Here is an 18,367-nt window from a genome sequence, read left to right on the forward strand (position 1 = left end):
CCAGGGGGGTTTGGTAGAGCACTGGGGGGGGACACAAGTAGGCACACAAAACATACCCTCAGCGGCACAGGGGCAGCCGGATGCAGTGTGCTTAGCAGGCATCGGGTTTTCAATAGGAATCAATGAAGTGATCCAGGGGTCACACTAGCGGTGCAGGCAGGGCACAGGGTGGCTTCTCAGGCCAGCCACTGACTGGGCTAGGCAGAGGGTCGCCTGATAGTCACTCCTGCACTTGAGTTCAGTTCCTTCTGGTCCTGGGGGCTGCGGGTGCAGTGCTTGGTCCAGGCGTCGGGTTCTTTGTTCCAGGCAGTCGCGGTCAGAGGGAGCCTCTGGATCCTCTCTGCATGCGTCGCTGTGGAGGTCCAGGGGGGTTGTCTCGGGTTACTCACAAGGTCGCAGTCGCCTGGGAGTCCTCCCTGCAGTGTTGGTTCTCTGGAGCTCGAGCTGGGGGCGTCGGGTGCAGAGTGTCAAGTCTCACGCTTCCGGTGGGATCAGGGAAGTCTTTGAAAGTTGCAAGAAAGTTGCAAAGTTGTTGCTGTTTTTGAACAGTGCCGCTGTTCTCTGGGGTTTCTTGGTCCTTTGGTTCAGGGCAGTCCTCTGAGGCTTCAGAGGTCGCTGGTCCCGGTCGGATGCGTCGCTGTGAGGGTTCTTTGAGTCTGGAGACAGGCTGGTAGGGCTGGGGCCAAGTCAGTTGTCATCTCCGTAGTGTCTGCGGGGCTTTCAGGTCAGCAGTCCTCCTTGTTGTTGTAGGTTGCAGGAATCTGATTTCCTGGGTTCTGGGTCGCCCCTAAATACTAGATTTAGGGGTGTGTTTAGGTCAGGAGGGCAGTAGCCAATGGCTACTGTCCTGGAGGGTGGCTACACCCTCTTTGTGCCTCCTCCCTGAGGGGAGGGGGGCACATCCCTAATCCTATAGGGGGAATCCTCCAATCTCAAGATGGAGGATTTCTAAAGGCAGGGGTCACCTCAGCTCAGGGCATCTTAGGGGCAGTCCTGACTGGTGGGTGACTCCTCCTTGTTTTTCTCATTATCTCCTCCAGCCTTGCTGCCAAAACTGGGGGCAGTGGCGGGAGGGGCGGGTATCTCCACTAGCTGGGATGCCCTGGGGTGCTGCAGCAAAAGGCATGAGCCTTTGAGGATCACCGCCACGTGTTACAGTTCCTGCAGGGAGATGTGAGAAGAACCTCCACCCAGTGCAGGCTTTGTTTCTGTCCTCAGAGAGCACAAAGGTTCTCACCCCAGGGGGGCAGAAACTCGTCTCAGTGGCAGGCTGGCACAGACCATTCACTCTTGCACTGAAGGATTGGGTAAAATTCAGGGGGCATCTTCTAAGATTCCCTCTGTGTGCATTTTGTAATAAATGCAACACTAGCATCAGTGTGGGTTGTTTATTCTGAGACGTTTCATACCAAACTTCCCAGTATTCAGTGTAGCCATTATGGAGCTATGGAGTTAGTTTTTGACAAGCTCCCAGACCATATACTTAATATGGCCACACTGTACTTACAATGTCTAAGAATGGACTTAGACACTGTAGGGGCCTATTGCTCATGCAGCTATGCCCTCACCTGTGTATAGTGCACCCTGCCTTAGGGCTGTAAGGCCTGCTAGAGGGGTGAATTACCTATGCCACAGGCAGTATTTTGTGTGCATGGCATCCTGAGTGGGATGCCATGTTGACTTTGCCTTTTTCTCCCCACCAACACACACAATCTGCAATGGCAGTGTGCCTGTGTTAGGTGAGGGGTCCCCTAGGGTGGCACAACACATGCTACAGCCCTTGGGGACCTTCCCTGGTTACAGGGCCCTTGGTACCACTGGTACCTTTTGCAAGGGTCTTATCTGTGTGCCAGGGGTGTGCCAATTGTGGAAACAATGTTAAATTTTTAGTGAAAGAACACTGGTGATGGGGCCTGGTTAGCAGGGTCCCAGCACACTTCTCAGTCAAGTCAGCATCAATATCAGGCAAAAAGTGGGGGGTAACTGCAACAGGGAGCCATTTTCCTACACTATGTCTCAACAGCTCTAATACCAAAATTAGGACATAATTCATCAATTAGTCACCACTCCTATTCATGCAGTAAAAGACCTAGTGACAAGAGGTTTTCCTTTGAGCATCATATCCTATTGTTCTACTCTGAAGGATCTTCCCCACTACCCCACGTTCAACACTGCGTTTAACTGACCAGATTCTCCATGGCGTTGGGGCTCTTTTACTACAAAATTGTCTACACTAAAGCCCTAAAAAAACTAGCTAGTCTCTGCCCAACTTCAGGAAATGGTCTCAGATCCCACAGGCCTTCAAAGACATCCACTGACTTCTAGTGGCTCAAAGAATACAATTAACACTTTGGTGTACTGGCTTCAAAATGCACGAGGGTCTTGGTCCCGAATAGTTACAGGCATTTCCACCGTACATGTCTAGCCATCCTGAGATCTAGCCAGGCAAAATTACTATGCAAGCAAGTTTGAACCACATGTAGTATGGAAGGAAGTCCATCAGGCTGATGGGTGCACAGCTATGGGGCTGGTTGTGTCCAGACATCAGCAATCTTCTAGGTGTGGTCAAGAAAAGGTTATGTCAGGAGTAGACAGCTTTATGAAAGCCATGCCGGCAGTATGGCAAAAACTACCACCATCATTTCTGGGTCAGCATTATGCCATGGTGGATATCATCATGGCATGGACACTTCTTTATGTCTAGCTTGGCAATCATTATGCCACTAGTGAGCCGGATGATTATCATTGATCACAGATAGATAAATAGAAAAACACATACTCTCACTCAGTGTCTCTTTCATTCACTCTCCCTCAGTCTTTCCGTCTCTCTGATTTGAATTGCAGTATGGACAGTCACCACACAGTCTGCATGATGATTGGCTGGGTTGCTAGCCGCAGCCCTGTCATGCACACTGTGATCATAGTGTTTAGTCCTGTCGTTGAATATCTGTTTTTTTAATGCATGGGGTTACAGACTTCACTAGTGCCCCAAGCCTCTGAGATAACCCAAAGACACCCTAACCATACAAAGCACAAACTGTGTATGTGTGACTGACTTCTTGCAGATGGCAGATGTACAGTTTGATAAAAAAAATTCTTCTGGCACTAAGGGTGTGGAGCTGTGTACTTCTTCCTGCCGGAGCTAGTGTTTTCACAACGTTAGATCCTTAAAATGGCAGAAAATGTTTGGTGGCAGTCAGCACTCCTGCCTGGAGGTTAACCGGCTTTAGGTGTCTGGTCAGCTTGACACCAAAATGTAGGGAGGGAGCAGGAGAGGTGTGGTGGGAAGCATGAGAGTGCGCTAGGAAGTGAGGAAAGAATGAGGTACAAGTGGGAGGATGAAGTTGGCCCAGAGGAGTTAAAAGGCCTGAAAGTTAGTAATCATTGTATATAGAGATACAGTTAGGCAAGAGAGAGACCTTTGTATCAAAGTCAGTCTGTTGATGCTGTCTCTCCATCATTGCCATGTTTACCTTCAGACCCACAGCAGAAAAGAAACTTGGAGTGCAGTTGAGAGTAGTGGGGAATTGTGGACTGCTGATTTCCTAAGGAGCTTGGGTTCTCGATGTACAGCAGCATCACAGACTTGAGGAGGGGCAGTCTGCTAGACCAGGAACACTCATTCCTAGCCCTAATTTAGCCTAGGGTGGCTTTTGTTGGGTTTTAATGCGCAGAACCTTGCCTGTCCTGTTGAGGACACTTTGCTCTTGACCTACCAAGGGGGAGTTAGGAATAGATATAAGATAGAAGGTGCAGAACCCATCCCATTTGGTCTCTTTAATGTAATGGGTCAAAGCTTGTCAATTACATTAGCTCTGAGAACATTTTTATGCTGGCTTGTGCTGGGCTTACAGAATCGATGACTATTAAGGGAGATGGACCAACTTACTGAGTATGTAGCATGTTGTTTGTAAGTCATCATATCCACACAACCACAGTTGGCATCTGTAACAGTAGTTCATTATGATTCTGTCATTTCTTTGATTATTGAAAGGACTTGGCTCTCCTGTTGTGCAAGCCATCTGTTTTGCCACTTAGTAGATATGGTGTATCTCACGTCTCTGGATTTTTCATTAGGCCTGTGAGTCTGTCTTGGTTTGACCACAACTGATCATTTGTCTTTTTCCCCTGCTTTTCGCCAGCCACTTGCTTTGGCCTCCTGGGCTGCAACACTTGAAATGCAGCAGATCAATGTGACTGAGGCATTGACATGGCTGCATGAGAACACTCGGCACACCTCAAAATATGGACATAAAGGCAATACTTACGACTACCTCCTTATACGTCCAGCTATGGTGAGTCTTAATGAGAATGACCAGAGGCTTTATCTGAATCCATAATTTAAGGTGAGACCAATTATCCAAGAGCACTCTTTGAAAGAACAGGTATGAGAAGATTCAGTTTGCCTAGCTGATTCCTCTGCAGAATGTAGTTGTGGGATCTTAGTAAAGAGGCTGAATTACAACAGGAGGGGCTTTAGATATTTCTTCACCACTAGAGAGGAGCCAAAATACCTCATTCTTGTTTTTTGCCCCACAGCTAGTAACCTATTTGACTGTGTTTTTAGAGACGTGCTAGCCTGGTAAGGGTAAAGTGACAGCCAAATTCACATCTGACACACCGTGGATGCTAATTCATCGTGAGGAGGCAGAGTGGTACAAAACAATAGGAGTCAATATTGTGGACTGCTATGACTTTGAATTGCCAGTCAATCCTTTTTGTTAGGATTATTAGACCCTTTATTATAAAATAAACTGGTGTTGGGTAACGTAGAGGCAGCTAATTGGATTGAGAGTGATCATCTTTACATGGGAATGCAATTGCTGATTACAGATTTGTTTGAATAAGGGTTTAGCAGTAGCATGAAGTTGCTTGAAAGCACCGCAGCAACTATGAAGGTTCTGAAAAAGGGAGCAAGGGTGTATTCTCCCAGGACTAATAAAAAAAATATATATATTATGTCTGAACTACTTCTTAAAATTTGACAGGAGTGTCATGAATGGGTGTGTGGAAGACAGGATAGAAGATTTAGACCAATCAATCCGGAATTTGTAAAGCACACTACTCACCCGTGAGGGTCTCAAGGCGCTTAGGTGGGGTGGAGGAAGGGGGGTAGGTGCTGCTACTGCTCGAAGAGCCAGGTCTTGAGAAGTTTCCTGAAGGTAAGGAGGTCTTTGGTCTGATGCAGGTGGGTGGGAAGAGTGTTCAACGTCTTGGCGGTGAGGTCCGAGAATGATCTGCTGCCGGTTGTAGTTCTGCGGACGCGTGGGACAGTTGCAAGGGTGAGGTTGGCGGAGCGGAGATGCCGGGTCGGGGTGTAGAAGGAGAGCCGTCTGTTGAGGTATTCTGGTCCGGTGTTGTGCAGTGCTGTGTGAGCGCGATTCTCTTATTAACTGGGAGCCAGTGCAGGTCTCTCAGATGGCCTGTGATGTGGCAGTGGCGGAGGATGTCCAGGATGAGGCGTGCAGAGGGGTTCTGGATGCTTTGCAGCCTCTTCTGGAGTTTGGCCGTGGTTCCTGCGTAGAGGGCATTGCCATAGTCCAGTTTGCTGCTTACGAGGGCTTTGGTGACTGTTCTTCTGGTATGGTGGGGATCCATTTGTAGATCTTTTGGAGCATGCGGAGATGGTGTTGAAGCAAGAGGAGGATATCGCGTTGGCTTGCTCGGCCATGGATAATGAGGAATCCAAGATGAATCCTAGGTTGCGTGCGTGGTCGGTGGGAGTCAGAGCGGCTCTGAGAGTGGCAGGCCACCAGGAGTCATCCCATGCTGAGGGGTTTGAGCCGAAGATGAGGACTTCCGTCTTGTCGTAATTGAGTTTGAGGCAGCTGTTCTTCATCCATTCGGCGATAGCCTTCATTCCTTCATGGAGGTTGGTCTTGGCGGAGTCCTTGGTGAGGGAGAGGATCAGCTGGGTGTCGTTGGCATATGAGATGATGTTGAGGTTCTGGGATTGGGTGGTGTTAGCGAGCTGGGCCATGTCGACGTTGAAGAGGGTCGGGCTGAGGCAAGAACCCTGGGGTACGCCGCATATGATTTTGATGGCCTCCGAGCGGAATGGGGGGAAGGCGGACTCTCTGGGTCCTGCCGGTGAGAAAGGAGGTGACCCAGTCCAGGGCTCTGTCACGGATTCCTGCAGTGCTGAGGCGTGAGTGTAGGGTGTGGTGGCAGACGGTGTTGAATGTGGCCGAAAGGTCAGGGGGATGAGGGCCGCGGTTTCGCTATTGTCCAGTATGGTTCTGATGTCGTTGGTGGCGGCGATGAGGGCAGTTTTGGTACTGTGGTTGCTGTGGAATCCGGATTGGGAAGGGTCCAGGGTGCAGTTCTCCTCGAGGGAGTGGGTCAGTTGTCTGTTGACAGTGTTCTCGATGACTTCTGCCAGGAAGGGGAGCAGGGAGATAAGCCGGAAGTTCTTGAGGTCCTTTGGGTCCGCCTTGGGTTTTTTGAGGAGGATGTTGATCTCGGCGTGTTTCCAGCTCTCCGGTAAGGTGGCAGACTCGAAGGAGCTGTTGATGATCTTTCGTAGTTGGGGTGCAATGACGGAGTTTGCTTTGTTGAGGATGTGGTGAGGGCAGGGGTCAGATGGTGAGCTGGAGTGGATGGTCTTCATGATTTCGATGGTGTCGTTGACGGGGGTCCAGGAGAGCAGGAGGTTGGTCGGAGGTGAATCTGTGGTGTTGGTGGTTGCTGGGGGGGTCTGGGTGCTAAAGCTGTTGTGGATGTCTGCAATCTTGCAGTGGAAGTAGGAGGCTAGGGATTCGCAGAGGTCTTGAGATGGTAGGATGTCGGTGGCGTTGGAGCTGGGGTTGGAGAGTTCCTTCACGATGTTGAAGAGCTCCTTGTGGCTGTGTGCGTTGTTGTTAATTCGGTCTTTGAAGGCGGTTCTCTTGGTGGTTCGGATGAGTTGGTGGTGTCTGCAGAAGGTGTTTTTGAAGGCTGTGTGGTTGTCCAGAGTCTGATCTTGGCGCCACTTTTTTTCAAGTCTACGGCAGGTTTGCTTAGATTCGTGGAGGTCAGCGATAAACCATAAGGCTCTTCTGTTGGTGCGTCTGTTGGAGGAATTCTTGATCGGGGTGAGAGTATTGGCACAAGTGTCGATCCATTGCCTGAAGTTGCGGGCAGCTGCGTCAGTGTTGGTGGCGTCGATGGGTGGGTTCTGGGAGAGAGTTGCGATAAGTTGATCTTCAGTGACCTTGTTCCTATTGCAGTGGGGGATCTGTTGTGGGTGGTGGTGTGTTGTTGGTTTCTTGAAGGAGAAGTGGATGCAGCGGTGATCTGTCCAGTGGAGTTCGGTGGTGTGGCTGAAGGAGATGTGATTGCAGGCGGAGAAAATAGGGTTGAGTGTGTGTCCTGCGGAGTGGGTCTGTGTTGTGACGAGCTGTTTGAGGCCGAGGTTGGAGAAGTTGTCGAGCAGGGTGGCGGTGTTGTTGTCATTGGTGTTCTCGAGGTGGAAGTTTAAGTCCCTGAGGAGTATGTAGTCAGTGGATGCAAGAGTGTGCATGCTGATGACGTCGGTGATGGAGTCGCTGAACTGCTGTCGGGGGCCGGAGGGACTTTAGATGAGGGTCCCTCGGAGGGTGGTGTTTGGGTCAGTGTAGATTTGGAAGTGCAGGTGTTCGGTGGTGCTGATCGTGATCCTGAGGGTGTTCTTGTGGATGATGGCGATGCCTCCCCCTGGTTTGTTGGAGCGGTCCCTGCAGGTGATCTTGTAGCCGTCCGGTATGGCTACGGTGATGTCAGGCGCTGAGGAGGGCTTTATCCAGGTCTTGGTCAGGAAGGTGATGTCTGGGGAGGCTGAGTCGAGTAGATTCCATAGCTCTACTGCGTGCTTGTGGACTGAGTGGGTGTTAAGGAGATTAATCTGAGATGGCTGCGTCCTGCTTTGGTTGGTGGGTCGTTGGCATAGAGGCTGGAGAAGGTGCATTTCCAACAGGAGAAGGGTCCGCGGGTGGTCTGCGGGGAGGCTTGAAGGCAGGCGGGAGAGCGGCTGGTGTTGAGGGCGTGGAGGGTGGCGGCGTCGGAGTGAAGACGTGCCAGCGGGGGTTGGAGGACGAGAGCCAGGGGTTCTGGCGCTCAGCGCAGTCCCGGCGTGGACGGGCGCAGACAGGCTTGCCTTTGGCCCAGCAGCCGCCATTAAGTAGGGAGGTGAGGGGGAGGAGAGGACAGGTGGGAGCGGGGGCAAAAAGCGGCACAAAAAAGGGAGCGGGCCATGGGGGCAGCAGCGGCGGGAGTGCGGTGCGAGAGAGAGGAGGGGGGGGGGGGCAGGGCAGCAGCAGCTGGGTTTTTGTCTCTGGTTGGTTCAGCCGAAAATTCTAATAAGATTATGTTGATCTCTAAATGTTGTGGCTTGTGGTGGGAACAGGGTAAAGATCTGGCAGTAGAGAAAAAAATATATAATTTTGAGTCCATTCTCCGTATCCCGGAATTGGGCAGCTACAGACAGATCTTAGTTCTTAAGTGGTTGGATAATGGGAAACTTAGTGGGGCTAAAAAACTAGAAGACCCCACTTAAAACGAATGTGTTTGTAACATTTTCATTGTCAGAGATAGCTAGTTTGGCAGGTGTGAAAATTATGATATGTCTAGGATTCAAGCGTAGTTGACATATGGGGAAGTTCTGTAAACGTTTATGGAGCTGAACCCATGTTTACAGATATCTCTAGTTATGTGCCCTCTTGTTCACATTTTATTTTAATTAAATATGTGCATTATTATTTTTACATAAATAAGCAAGCTTTTTTATTTCTGTAAGTGTAGTCGTTAACGTTAGTCTGGAAATACATTTAAAATAATAAAACAGAATCTGTGTGGTGGACGCTCACTGCAGACAGGTTCAAAAGTGTTCTAATCGGATGCTGGTTAAGAGAGGTTAAGCAATAGGGAGGTTCTCGTAAGAACTTGAGACAGAAACCAGATAGGCTACCTGGGAGGAGTGGACCAAAGTTGCATGCCCCTTCCTGATGGAGTGCAGGAAATTAGGTGCCTGATGCCTCAGTTCTTGTTAATCTGTATGTTTCTTTTTCATTTGTTAGGTTCAGATGCTGAAGAAGAGCTTTAATCTGCCCCAGGACATTGCAGTCACTAAAGAAAGGAGTCGGGAAGTGAAACGATTGACCATAATCCGCAACAAGATGATGAAAAGAAAAAGGGCAGTACCGCCAGATCCTGTAACTAACAGGGGGTTTTTGAACAATGTTTCAACATCGGATCCTCCAAGAGAACGCCATGAAGGGCGCCCTGGAGATGATGTGGGAGTCAGCGAGGCTGCTGTACCTACTACTCAATCAAACAGTTTGGTTCATAAACACCCACCTGCTTCCATAAATCACCCCATGTCTCTAGATGATGGAGTCAGACAAGAAGTAGGGAGCCCTAGGTCAACAGGTGGTTGGGGTATTGATAGCAAGCCCAAAGGCATGCAGTTTGTATCAGAAGATAGCGAGCAAGAGGGTGTTCGTCTGGAAGAGACAAAGAATGCTACAGCTGTTCCTAGGGAGGCACAAAATAACAAGGACATTCAAAGCAAGGAGGAAAGCAGAAGATCTGCTGTGAAGCAATCTGGGTACACCGGTAACTCTACAAATGACAGTGCCGAGATTAGAAGTAGAGATAGCTTCAGTGACAGCAAGGAGCAGGAGAAAACAGCAGGACAGAAGTACAACGGGACCGAAGGAAGTTCACAAGGTACTGCACCTGTGCCTCACAATGTGATGAGCCTTCAAATGACCTCTCCAACCCAGTTGTCACCGATAGGCAATTTGCATGAAAAGGTGGACATTCGTGAGAGAGGCTCCAATCTGCAAACTTCTCAGAAGAGTGGACTTGTCACGGTGAATGTTTCAGTACCTATGGCAGAATCCATGGACTCCTCCCAGAATCATGCTTCCTCCGAGTCTGACAAAGAAAGGGAAACTGGGAACAGTTCAAACTTGGTAAGGCATGAAGGACAAGGGTTGGCCATAGACGATGGCCACTCTTCCACTCCTTCCAAAGATGTGAAGGATGGTGCTTCCAAACTGGAAGTCCCAGATTCCAGAAATAGCAGTACCATGTCCACCAAAGTGGTGGAGAAAGATGAAGGAAGGAGTGCTAAAAAGGAACAGTGTAATTGTCCAGTGGGCTCTTCAGACAACCACCAGGCCTTGGCACAGGCGGGGGTCTTGGGCAGCACGAAACATATTCAAAGTGGTCACGAGGTACCACGTGCTGCTGTGGACATGTTTGTGAGGACCCCTCGTACAGAAGAAGCTGCCTGGGCTGCAGCAGCACTGACATTCCTCTTTGTTCTGCTAACCCTTGCTGTGTTATACACCAGGCTGTGGAGAAAGTTCCGGAAGAGCGAGAGCTTATACTGGGCACCTGACAGCGACCACGAAGGACAGGAGACTGTGTCCGGTAAGCAGCTCATGCATCATCTAGTAAGGGCACACCAACTGATTGGAAACCCTTTTATAGGCTGACACTTGGGACAAAAGTCCAGATGCATGATTTTGGCAATGTCAGTCTCCATTTCATTGCTTGCTACTTTAAATAAATAACTTATACCATACATGTAATGGGGTTTTGATGAAATCATGTAGGGGCCAACTGTGAGTAAAGCCTAATCGTATTTTCAGACGTTTTATTTGCTTAAATTAGTATGTTACCATTTTCCAGTTTCATTATAACATTTATATTATTATACTTCTGTTAGACATTCAGTGAAAATTCTGTGTAACATCTAAACCGATTTATGTTTATAGTAATGTTTTAAACTCATTTTGCACAAAGCCCCGTAGCACTGTTCACTTTAAGGGACAGAATACATTGAGTTCTTTGTTTTCTTCATTAGTATACCACTTTGAAAAACTCGAGCTTGGGAAAAAAATGCAATATTAGACCTCGTCCACGGGTATTTACCCACAACAGGAATATGATTGACAAACTCAAATGGGATAAATCAAGATAATGGCGTCTATGGAGTATTTTACAGGGGATCTTCCGGAGGAGAGGTTTTAAAGAAGTCTTGTTCCCGAAACTTCAATAGTGTTTCCCATTCCTACGTGGGAGATCGACTCGTGCATAACTTGGTCTCTACCTCGAGTGTGCAGAACAGTGGAGGGCAAAGGGCTCACTGGTGAGGCACCGGTATCAGGAAGGAAGCGTGACTCTCACATGGAGAAGTGCAGTGGGCGTTGCAGTCCTTTGTGGATATTGATCTGGATGGTGGGCAAGATGGAAACATTTTGCCAAACCCGTTTCATGGGTACAGAAGGACAAAATGGTTGTGAATATATCAATCAATCAAAACATTTATAAAGCGCGCTACTCACCCGTGAGGGTCTCAAGGCGCTAGGGGAGGGGGGTTACTGCTGCTCGAAGAGCCAGGTTTTGAGCTGCCTCCGAAATACGAGGTGGTCCTGGGTGGTCCTGAGGTTGGCGGGGAGGGAGTTCCATGTCTTGGCCGCCAGGTAGGAGAAGGATTTCCCACCTGCCGTAGTGCGGCGGATGCGAGGGACCGCAGCGAGTGCGAGGTTGGCGGAGCGAAGTTGACGGGTGGGTGTGTAGAAACTGAGGCGACGGTTGAGGTATTCGGGTCCCTTGTTGTGGAGGGCTTTGTGTGCGTGGGTGAGGAGCCGGAAGGTGATCCTTTTGTTGACGGGAAGCCAGTGCAGGTGTCTCAGGTGGGCGGAGATGTGGCTGTTGCGGGGTATGTCGAGGATGAGGCGGGCGGAGGTGTTTTGTATTCGCTGAAGATGTTTTTGGAGTTTTGTGGTGGTTCCTGCGTATAGGGTGTTTCCGTAGTCCAGGCGGCTTGTGACGAGGGCGTGGATCACCGTTTTTCTGGTGTCGGCGGGGATCCAGCGGAAGATCTTTCGGAGCATGCGGAGAGTGAGGAATCAGGAAGAAGATACGGCGTTGACTTGTTTGTTCATGGTGAGAAGTGGGTCCAGGATGAATCCGAGGTTGCGTGCGTGGTCTGAGGGGGTTGGTGCTGTGCCAAGGGCTGTGGGCCACCAAGAGTTATCCCAAGCGGACGGGGTGTTTCCGAGGATGAGGACTTCAGTTTTTTGTCTGAGTTCAGTTTCAGACGGCTGAGTTTCATCCATTCTGCGACGTCTTTCATTCCATCTTGCAGGTTGGTCTTGGCGTTGGTTGGTTCCTTGGTGAGGGAAAGTATCAGGTGAGGGAAAGTATCAGCTGAGTGTCGTCGGCTTAGGAGGTGATGTTGATATTGTGTTTGCATACGATGTCGGCGAGGGGGCTCATGTAGACATTGAAGAGCGTCGGGCTGAGCGAGGAGCATTGTGGGACGCCGCAGATGATCTCGGTGGGGTCTGAGCAGAACGGAGGCAGGTAGACTCTTTGGGAGCGGTTAGAGAGGAAAGAAGTGATCCAGTCCAGGGCCTGTCCTTGGATACCGGTGGAGCGGAGGCGGGATATTAGGATTCGGTGGCAGACGGTGTCGAAGGCCGCCGAGAGGTCGAGGAGGATGAGGGCGACTGTTTCTCCGTTGTCCATCGGAGTTCTGATGTCATCTGTGACTGCGATGAGGGCGGTTTCTGTGCTGTGGTTGGCTTGGAATCCGGACTGGGAGGGGTTGAGTAGGTTGTTGTTTTCAAGGAAGTTGGTCAGTTGCTTGTTGACGGTCTTCTCAATGACTTTGGCAGGGAAGGGGAGGAGCGAGATGGGGCGGAAGTTCTTCAGGTCGCTGGGGTCCGCCGTAGGTTTCTTCAGGAGGGCGTTGACTTCCGCATGTTTCCAGCTCTCGGGGAAGGTGGAAGAAGCAAATGAGCTGTTGATGATTGTCTGGAGATGCGGGGCGATGATGTCGTCGGCTTTGTTGAAGATGAAGTGGGGGCAGGGCTCCGAGGGGGCACCGGAGTGGATGGTGTTCATGGTAGCTTTGGTCTCCTCCGCACTGATGTGAGTCCAGGCGTTGAGGGTGATGGCTGGGGTAGTAGGTTCTGTGGTGGTTGGCTGGGACTGATGACCGAAGCTGTCGTGAAGGTCGGTGATCTTTCGATGGAAGAAGGTAGCGAGGGAGTTGCAGAGATCTTGTGAGGGCGTGATGGAGTTGGAGTTGGAGTTGGCGTTAGGATTGGAGAGCTCTTTGACGATGTTGAAGAGTTCTTTGCTGTTGTGAGTGTTCTTGTCCAGTCTGTCTGTGAAGGAAGTTCTTTTGGTGGCGCGGATCAGCTGATGGTGTTTGCGGGTGGCGTTTTTGAGGGCAGACATGTTTTCTACGGTGTGGTCTTTGCGCCAGGCTTTCTCGAGGGTACAGCAGTTTTTTTTTTATTCCTTGAGGGTGTCGGTGAACCATTGAGGTTTCCTGGTGTTGGTCTGTCTTGGGAGGCGTCTGAGGGGTGCGAGGTTGTCCGCGCAGTTGGTGATCCAATGAGTGAGGCTGAGGGCTGCGTTGTTGGGGTCGGTGGAGAAGGTGGGTTGGTTGTCGCTGAGAGTGGAGAGTAGCTGTTCCGTGGGGATTTTGTTCCAATGTCTGCGTGGGATGGGTTGTGTGCGGAGGTGGAGAGTCTTGCGTCTGAAAGTGAAGTGGACACATCTGTGGTCGGTCCAGTGTATTACGGATGAGTGGCTGAAGGATACGTGGTTGCTGGCAGAGAAGATGGGGTCGAGCGTGTGTCCGGCGATGTGGGTGGGGGTGTTCACTAGTTGCTTGAGACCGAGGTTGGCGAGGTTGTCGAGCAGCGTGGTGGTGTTGGGGTCGTTGTTCTGCTCCAGGTGGAGGTCTCCGAGGAGGATGTAGTCCGGCGAGGCTAGGGCGTGCGGGGAGATGAAGTCAGTGATGGATTCGCTGAAGAGGGTGCGTGGTCCAGGGGGTCTGTAGATGAGAGTTCCTCTGAGGGTTGTCCTGGGGTCGGTATGGATCTGGAAGTGCATGTGTTCGGCGGCGAGGGGGGTTTCTTCGGTGGAAGTGGTGACGTTGATGGAGTCCTTGAATACGATGGCGATTCCTCCTCCGACTTGGTTGGTGCGGTCTCTCCTGGTGATCTTGTGGCCGTCGGGGATGGCTATGGCGATGTCTGGGGCCGAGGAGGCGTTCATCCAGGTCTCAGTGATGAAGGCGACGTCCGGTGGAGTCCAGGAGGTCCCATAGTTCAATGGCGTGGACGGAGCGTGCGTTGATGAGGATGCATTTGAGATGGTTATTGGCGCGTGGGCTGGCAGGCGGGGAGCAGTCGCGGTGGAAGGAGTGTTTGCAGGTAAGGCATGCGAAGGGTCCATGGGTGCGTTTCGGGTTGGCTTGGAAGCAGGTTCTGGAGCGTCCCGGGTTGAGTGCGTGGAGGGAGGTGGGGGTCGTAGCGGTGCTGTGGGGTTTGGGAATGCTGGGGGCCAGGGGTCGTGGCGCTGGGCGCGGTCCAGGCGCGGACGGGCGCAGACGGGCTTGCCTTTGTCGCGCCAGCGGCGTGGCCGCCATAAGAGGGAGGAGGGGCGGAGGAGGGGTCAGCTGGGGGCAGGAGGGGGGGGCGACTAATGGGAGCAGGGGGGGCGGGCCGAGCGGGTGGTGGCAGCGTGAAAGCAGAGGGCGGGGGGGTCAGATGGAGGGGAAGGGAAAGAAGATAGGGAAGGGAGGAGATGGATTACAGAGGAGGAGAGGAGTCAGAAAAAAAGAAGAGAAGAACCCAGAAGAAGAGGAGGAGATGAGTCAGAAGAAAAGAAGAGAAGAACCCAGAAGAAGAGGAGAGAAGAGTACAGAAGAAGAAAAGAAGACCACAGAAGAGGAGAGAAGAGTACAGAAGAAGAAGAGAAGAACACAGAAGAAGAAAAGAACACGCAGGATGGGGTGCAGAAGAAGAGAAAAACACAGAAGAAGTAAAGAACATGCAGGATGGGGTGCAGAAGAAGAGAAGAACACAGATGAAGAAAAGAACACCCAGGATGGGGTGCAGAAGAAGAGAAGAACACAGATGAAGAAAAGAACACGCAGGATGGGGTGCAGAAGAAGAGAAGAACACGCAGGATGGGGTGCAGAAGAAGAGAAGAACACAGATGAAGAAAAGAACACGCAGGACGGGGTGCAGAAGAAGAGAAGAACACAGAAGAAGAGCAGAGAACGAGGAAAACGCGGTGAGGAAGAGGAGAAGAGAAGAACACAGAGGAAGAGCAGAGCAGGAAGAAAATGCGGTGAAGAAGAGGAGCGGGACACAGAGGAAGAGCAGAACACGAGGAAAGTGCGGTGAGGAGGAAGAGAGGGACACAGGAGAAGAGCAGAACCGGAGGAAGATGGCTACCAGAGGGAGGAGCAGAAAGCGAAGGGAGATGGACAGAGAGAGGACAGCAGAGGTACGAAGAAAAAGTTGGAGGACAGAGCAGAAGACAGAAGTTCAGAAAACAGAGGTGAGTAACGAGGGGCTGGGCGAGGGGCTGGGCGGGGGGAGTACTTACGGTTTTGCTTATTTTGCTGGGAGGACCCAGGACCCTGGGCAGGTGGAGCTGCAGCGGCGGGGGAAGAGTAGAGACTGGGACACTGAGACTGGATCAGCATCTACGCTGAGACTCATTTTATGAATTACCTTCATTTCCTATTCACCTAAAGGAGTTTGTTTTAAATGTACAATTAAGCCCAGAAAGCACCAAGAGCAGTGTAGATCAACAATGATCACACCAGTGGTTTCCAGCGCTCAACCCGCTGTGAACCCATTGCTCAGGGATCACTTACTTTGAAACACAAACCCACGGAATGATGAGGAGCCCTTACAGTACATACAAAAATTGTTTATGTGAGACATGAAAGTTACAACAGTTCATCAAGACGTCAAAAAATATATAATATTCCTCAGAAATCTGGTTTGTCTTCCATTCATCCAACGAGGAGCCATGTAATAGTATCGCAGTAGAGTTTTATTGATTGTCTTTACATTGCCAAGCAGCCCAGCCAATGCGTTTCGTCCAACAAGAGACTTCATCAGGGTTAATATTTCCATATAAGTATTCAGGAGTGATTTCCTGCTTTTGGTGCTGTGCTCCCAACTATACACATCCCACTTGGGCAGAACACAATACTTCAGTGTCATTATTTCAACCACTATACTTATATGGATATATCAACCCTGATGAAGTCTGTTGTTGGACGAAAGACATTGGCTGGGCTGTTTGGCAATGTAAAGTAACTTTAATTTCTCACATAAATAATTTTTGTATGTACTGTAAGAGCTCCTTATCGTTCCATTGGGTAGTGTACAATTAAGCAGTTTGTAAATTTAATTTGAATAATCTGGCTATGTTGATGACCAGCACAGAAGAATGTATATAATGTCGTTTCTTGAAGAGTTCCTTGAATCTATGCCCTTCATAATCGCTTACACTTTCCTAACATTCAAAAGTTACATTGCTTCTAGGAGAATGGGACTGTTTTGGGGTTTTTGTAGATGCCTCTGGGGCGAAGCTGTTGTGCTGTGTTTCTGTGAATTCTGTGTTCTATATTGAATTCAGTGGGGTGGACTTCTAGCGACTAATGAGGCAGGAGAAAGACACTGGCCTCTTGCACAATGTATTGATTTGTGAAAGCATGCGCCTGGCTAAGCCAAGGTCTGTTTTCTTACAGTTTGTCCTTTCTCTGTGTTTTATTCCGCAGCAGTCATCAAGAGGCGTCTGACAGTGGGGCAGGCGCGCAGGAAGAAGAGGCAGACCTATAAGAAACGCCCACTCGTCTTCTACGAGAATCTGAGTGACAGTTCGGATTCAGCATGCGAGTAGACACCTCCATTATGGCCTTGCCCCAAATCTCCCATTCAGCTGGGAGTGTTACCTTGGCATGGCCAATTGTGCGTTTCACTGGAAAACAGTCACAATTGGTGTCAGCTGGAAGGCAGTCCGGTCCATGACTTTGTATCGGTCCGCAGTGCCCTCATATGGCGACAGCGGCAGCAGCACCTCGCCTTAGGCCAGCTCGCCGCATTTTGGCGAGTATTCGTAGTTCCTTCATTGTAGTCAAGGGTACAGACTGAACAGCCGCTTGCCTTGTTTGACACTGTGTGCTGCACAGCTCCATCAGACCTCTGTCTCTCTCAGAGCACACACTAATCTAATTTTTCCTCTGCTTCCCCACGCTTGCAAACTGCACGAATTTGCACCTTTGAGTTGTGCAAGAACACCAAGGTGATGTGAAATGAGCTACACTACAAATACCATTGTATTTATTATAAAATACCTCATCTGCACAAAGTGCAATCGTTGTGCGCTCAGTGCGATGGGACATAAACAAGAGCACATTATTTGAGAAAAGAACATTTGTTGTTGGAGTGGTGAAAATACCTTTAATAAAGTGCTTTAAATGGGCAGGTATGGTCAGTCTGTGAGAAAACTGAACTTATTTTAATTTCCCATTGGGTGTCTGTTATAATTGCTCAGTGACCAGTGTAATCGTGAAAATTACAACAGATTTAATGGGGAAAGTTAAAATGAATTTAACAGGGTAAAACTGGCAGTTCTTCTTAAGCATCTCCTCCAGCCAGCTACATCCCAGATTATTCCCTGACGCTCCTCCCCCTCCCCCTTACTTCTCTGCCCCCGTTAAGACTTTTATACCAATCTGCCTGGCAGCGTCCACTGCCGGACAGGTGGACCGTATTTGCCGTAACCATGTTCATTGTTAGACTGGGAAACAGTAAGAAGATGAGACTGCAAGATAGACATTTTCTTCTGGGAAGTAGTGCCAGTAGGGTTTTTACAGGATGGCTCTTACTATATATCAGAATACTGTTTGTACTTCTGACATCTAGAGGTTGGAATAGAATCTTTATTTACTTTAAGAAAGATGTTGGTATTTATTATAAATTACTCTCTGTGAGGCCCACCTGGTGACCCCCCACATTTGAACACACTTTTAATTCTCTTTTTCAACCATCAGGTCTGGGAACGTGTTGTGTTGGAAGAAGAGCATTATCATCTTCGTTGTAATCAAAGCGTCGAGGACCATGTGGAATCTACCAGCCACTAATAGATTTACAAAACATTACATTGTATATAGAATTACTTGGTGTGGAGAAAATGCTATTTAATTTTTTACCCTTTTTGTAATAAGATTCCAAAAGATAGACTTGCACCTGGTGTATAGTCATTGCGTCCTAAGGAGAACATCAAGGGGGGTACAACTTGAGCTTCCTGAATCAGTGTGTGTGATTTCTGAGACATAGACATTGGTTTCTTATACAATCGATTCAGAACACACAACAACTGTGGATTTATCTGTGAACCCTGGTCCAGCCTGAGCCAGGGCCGGAGACGGAGTTTGAGTGCTCTGAAGTTGAAATGGTGGCGTCCTAAGGGACTTTGCAACAGTTACGATGAGAATGTTGATATGTTTGAAGCAATATAATATACTTACAAAAACACACAACTACAGTCTTTAGGGAGAAGTACATGT

The 18,367-nt window shown here is 49.5% G+C and overlaps 1 protein-coding gene across 2 annotated transcripts in view; it reads left to right on the forward strand.

Moving 5' to 3' along the window:
- Positions 1–17,310, forward strand: part of TP53I13 (tumor protein p53 inducible protein 13) — a 71,784-nt gene extending 54,474 nt beyond the window's left edge. The window contains exons 7-9 of one of the 2 annotated variants that reach the window (XM_069226239.1): positions 4,143–4,295; positions 9,033–10,395; positions 16,577–17,310. In XM_069226239.1, the coding sequence (XP_069082340.1) occupies positions 4,143–4,295; positions 9,033–10,395; positions 16,577–16,698 (1,638 nt within the window). In that variant the 3' untranslated portion in view covers positions 16,699–17,310. The remainder of the gene's footprint in view (positions 1–4,142; positions 4,296–9,032; positions 10,396–16,576) is intronic. The other variant, XM_069226240.1, reaches the window with a different exon arrangement.
- Positions 17,311–18,367: the final 1,057 nt, after the last annotated feature.

Source organism: Pleurodeles waltl, chromosome 3_1 (assembly GCF_031143425.1).
Source record: "Pleurodeles waltl isolate 20211129_DDA chromosome 3_1, aPleWal1.hap1.20221129, whole genome shotgun sequence".
Lineage (NCBI taxonomy): Eukaryota > Metazoa > Chordata > Amphibia > Caudata > Salamandridae > Pleurodeles > Pleurodeles waltl.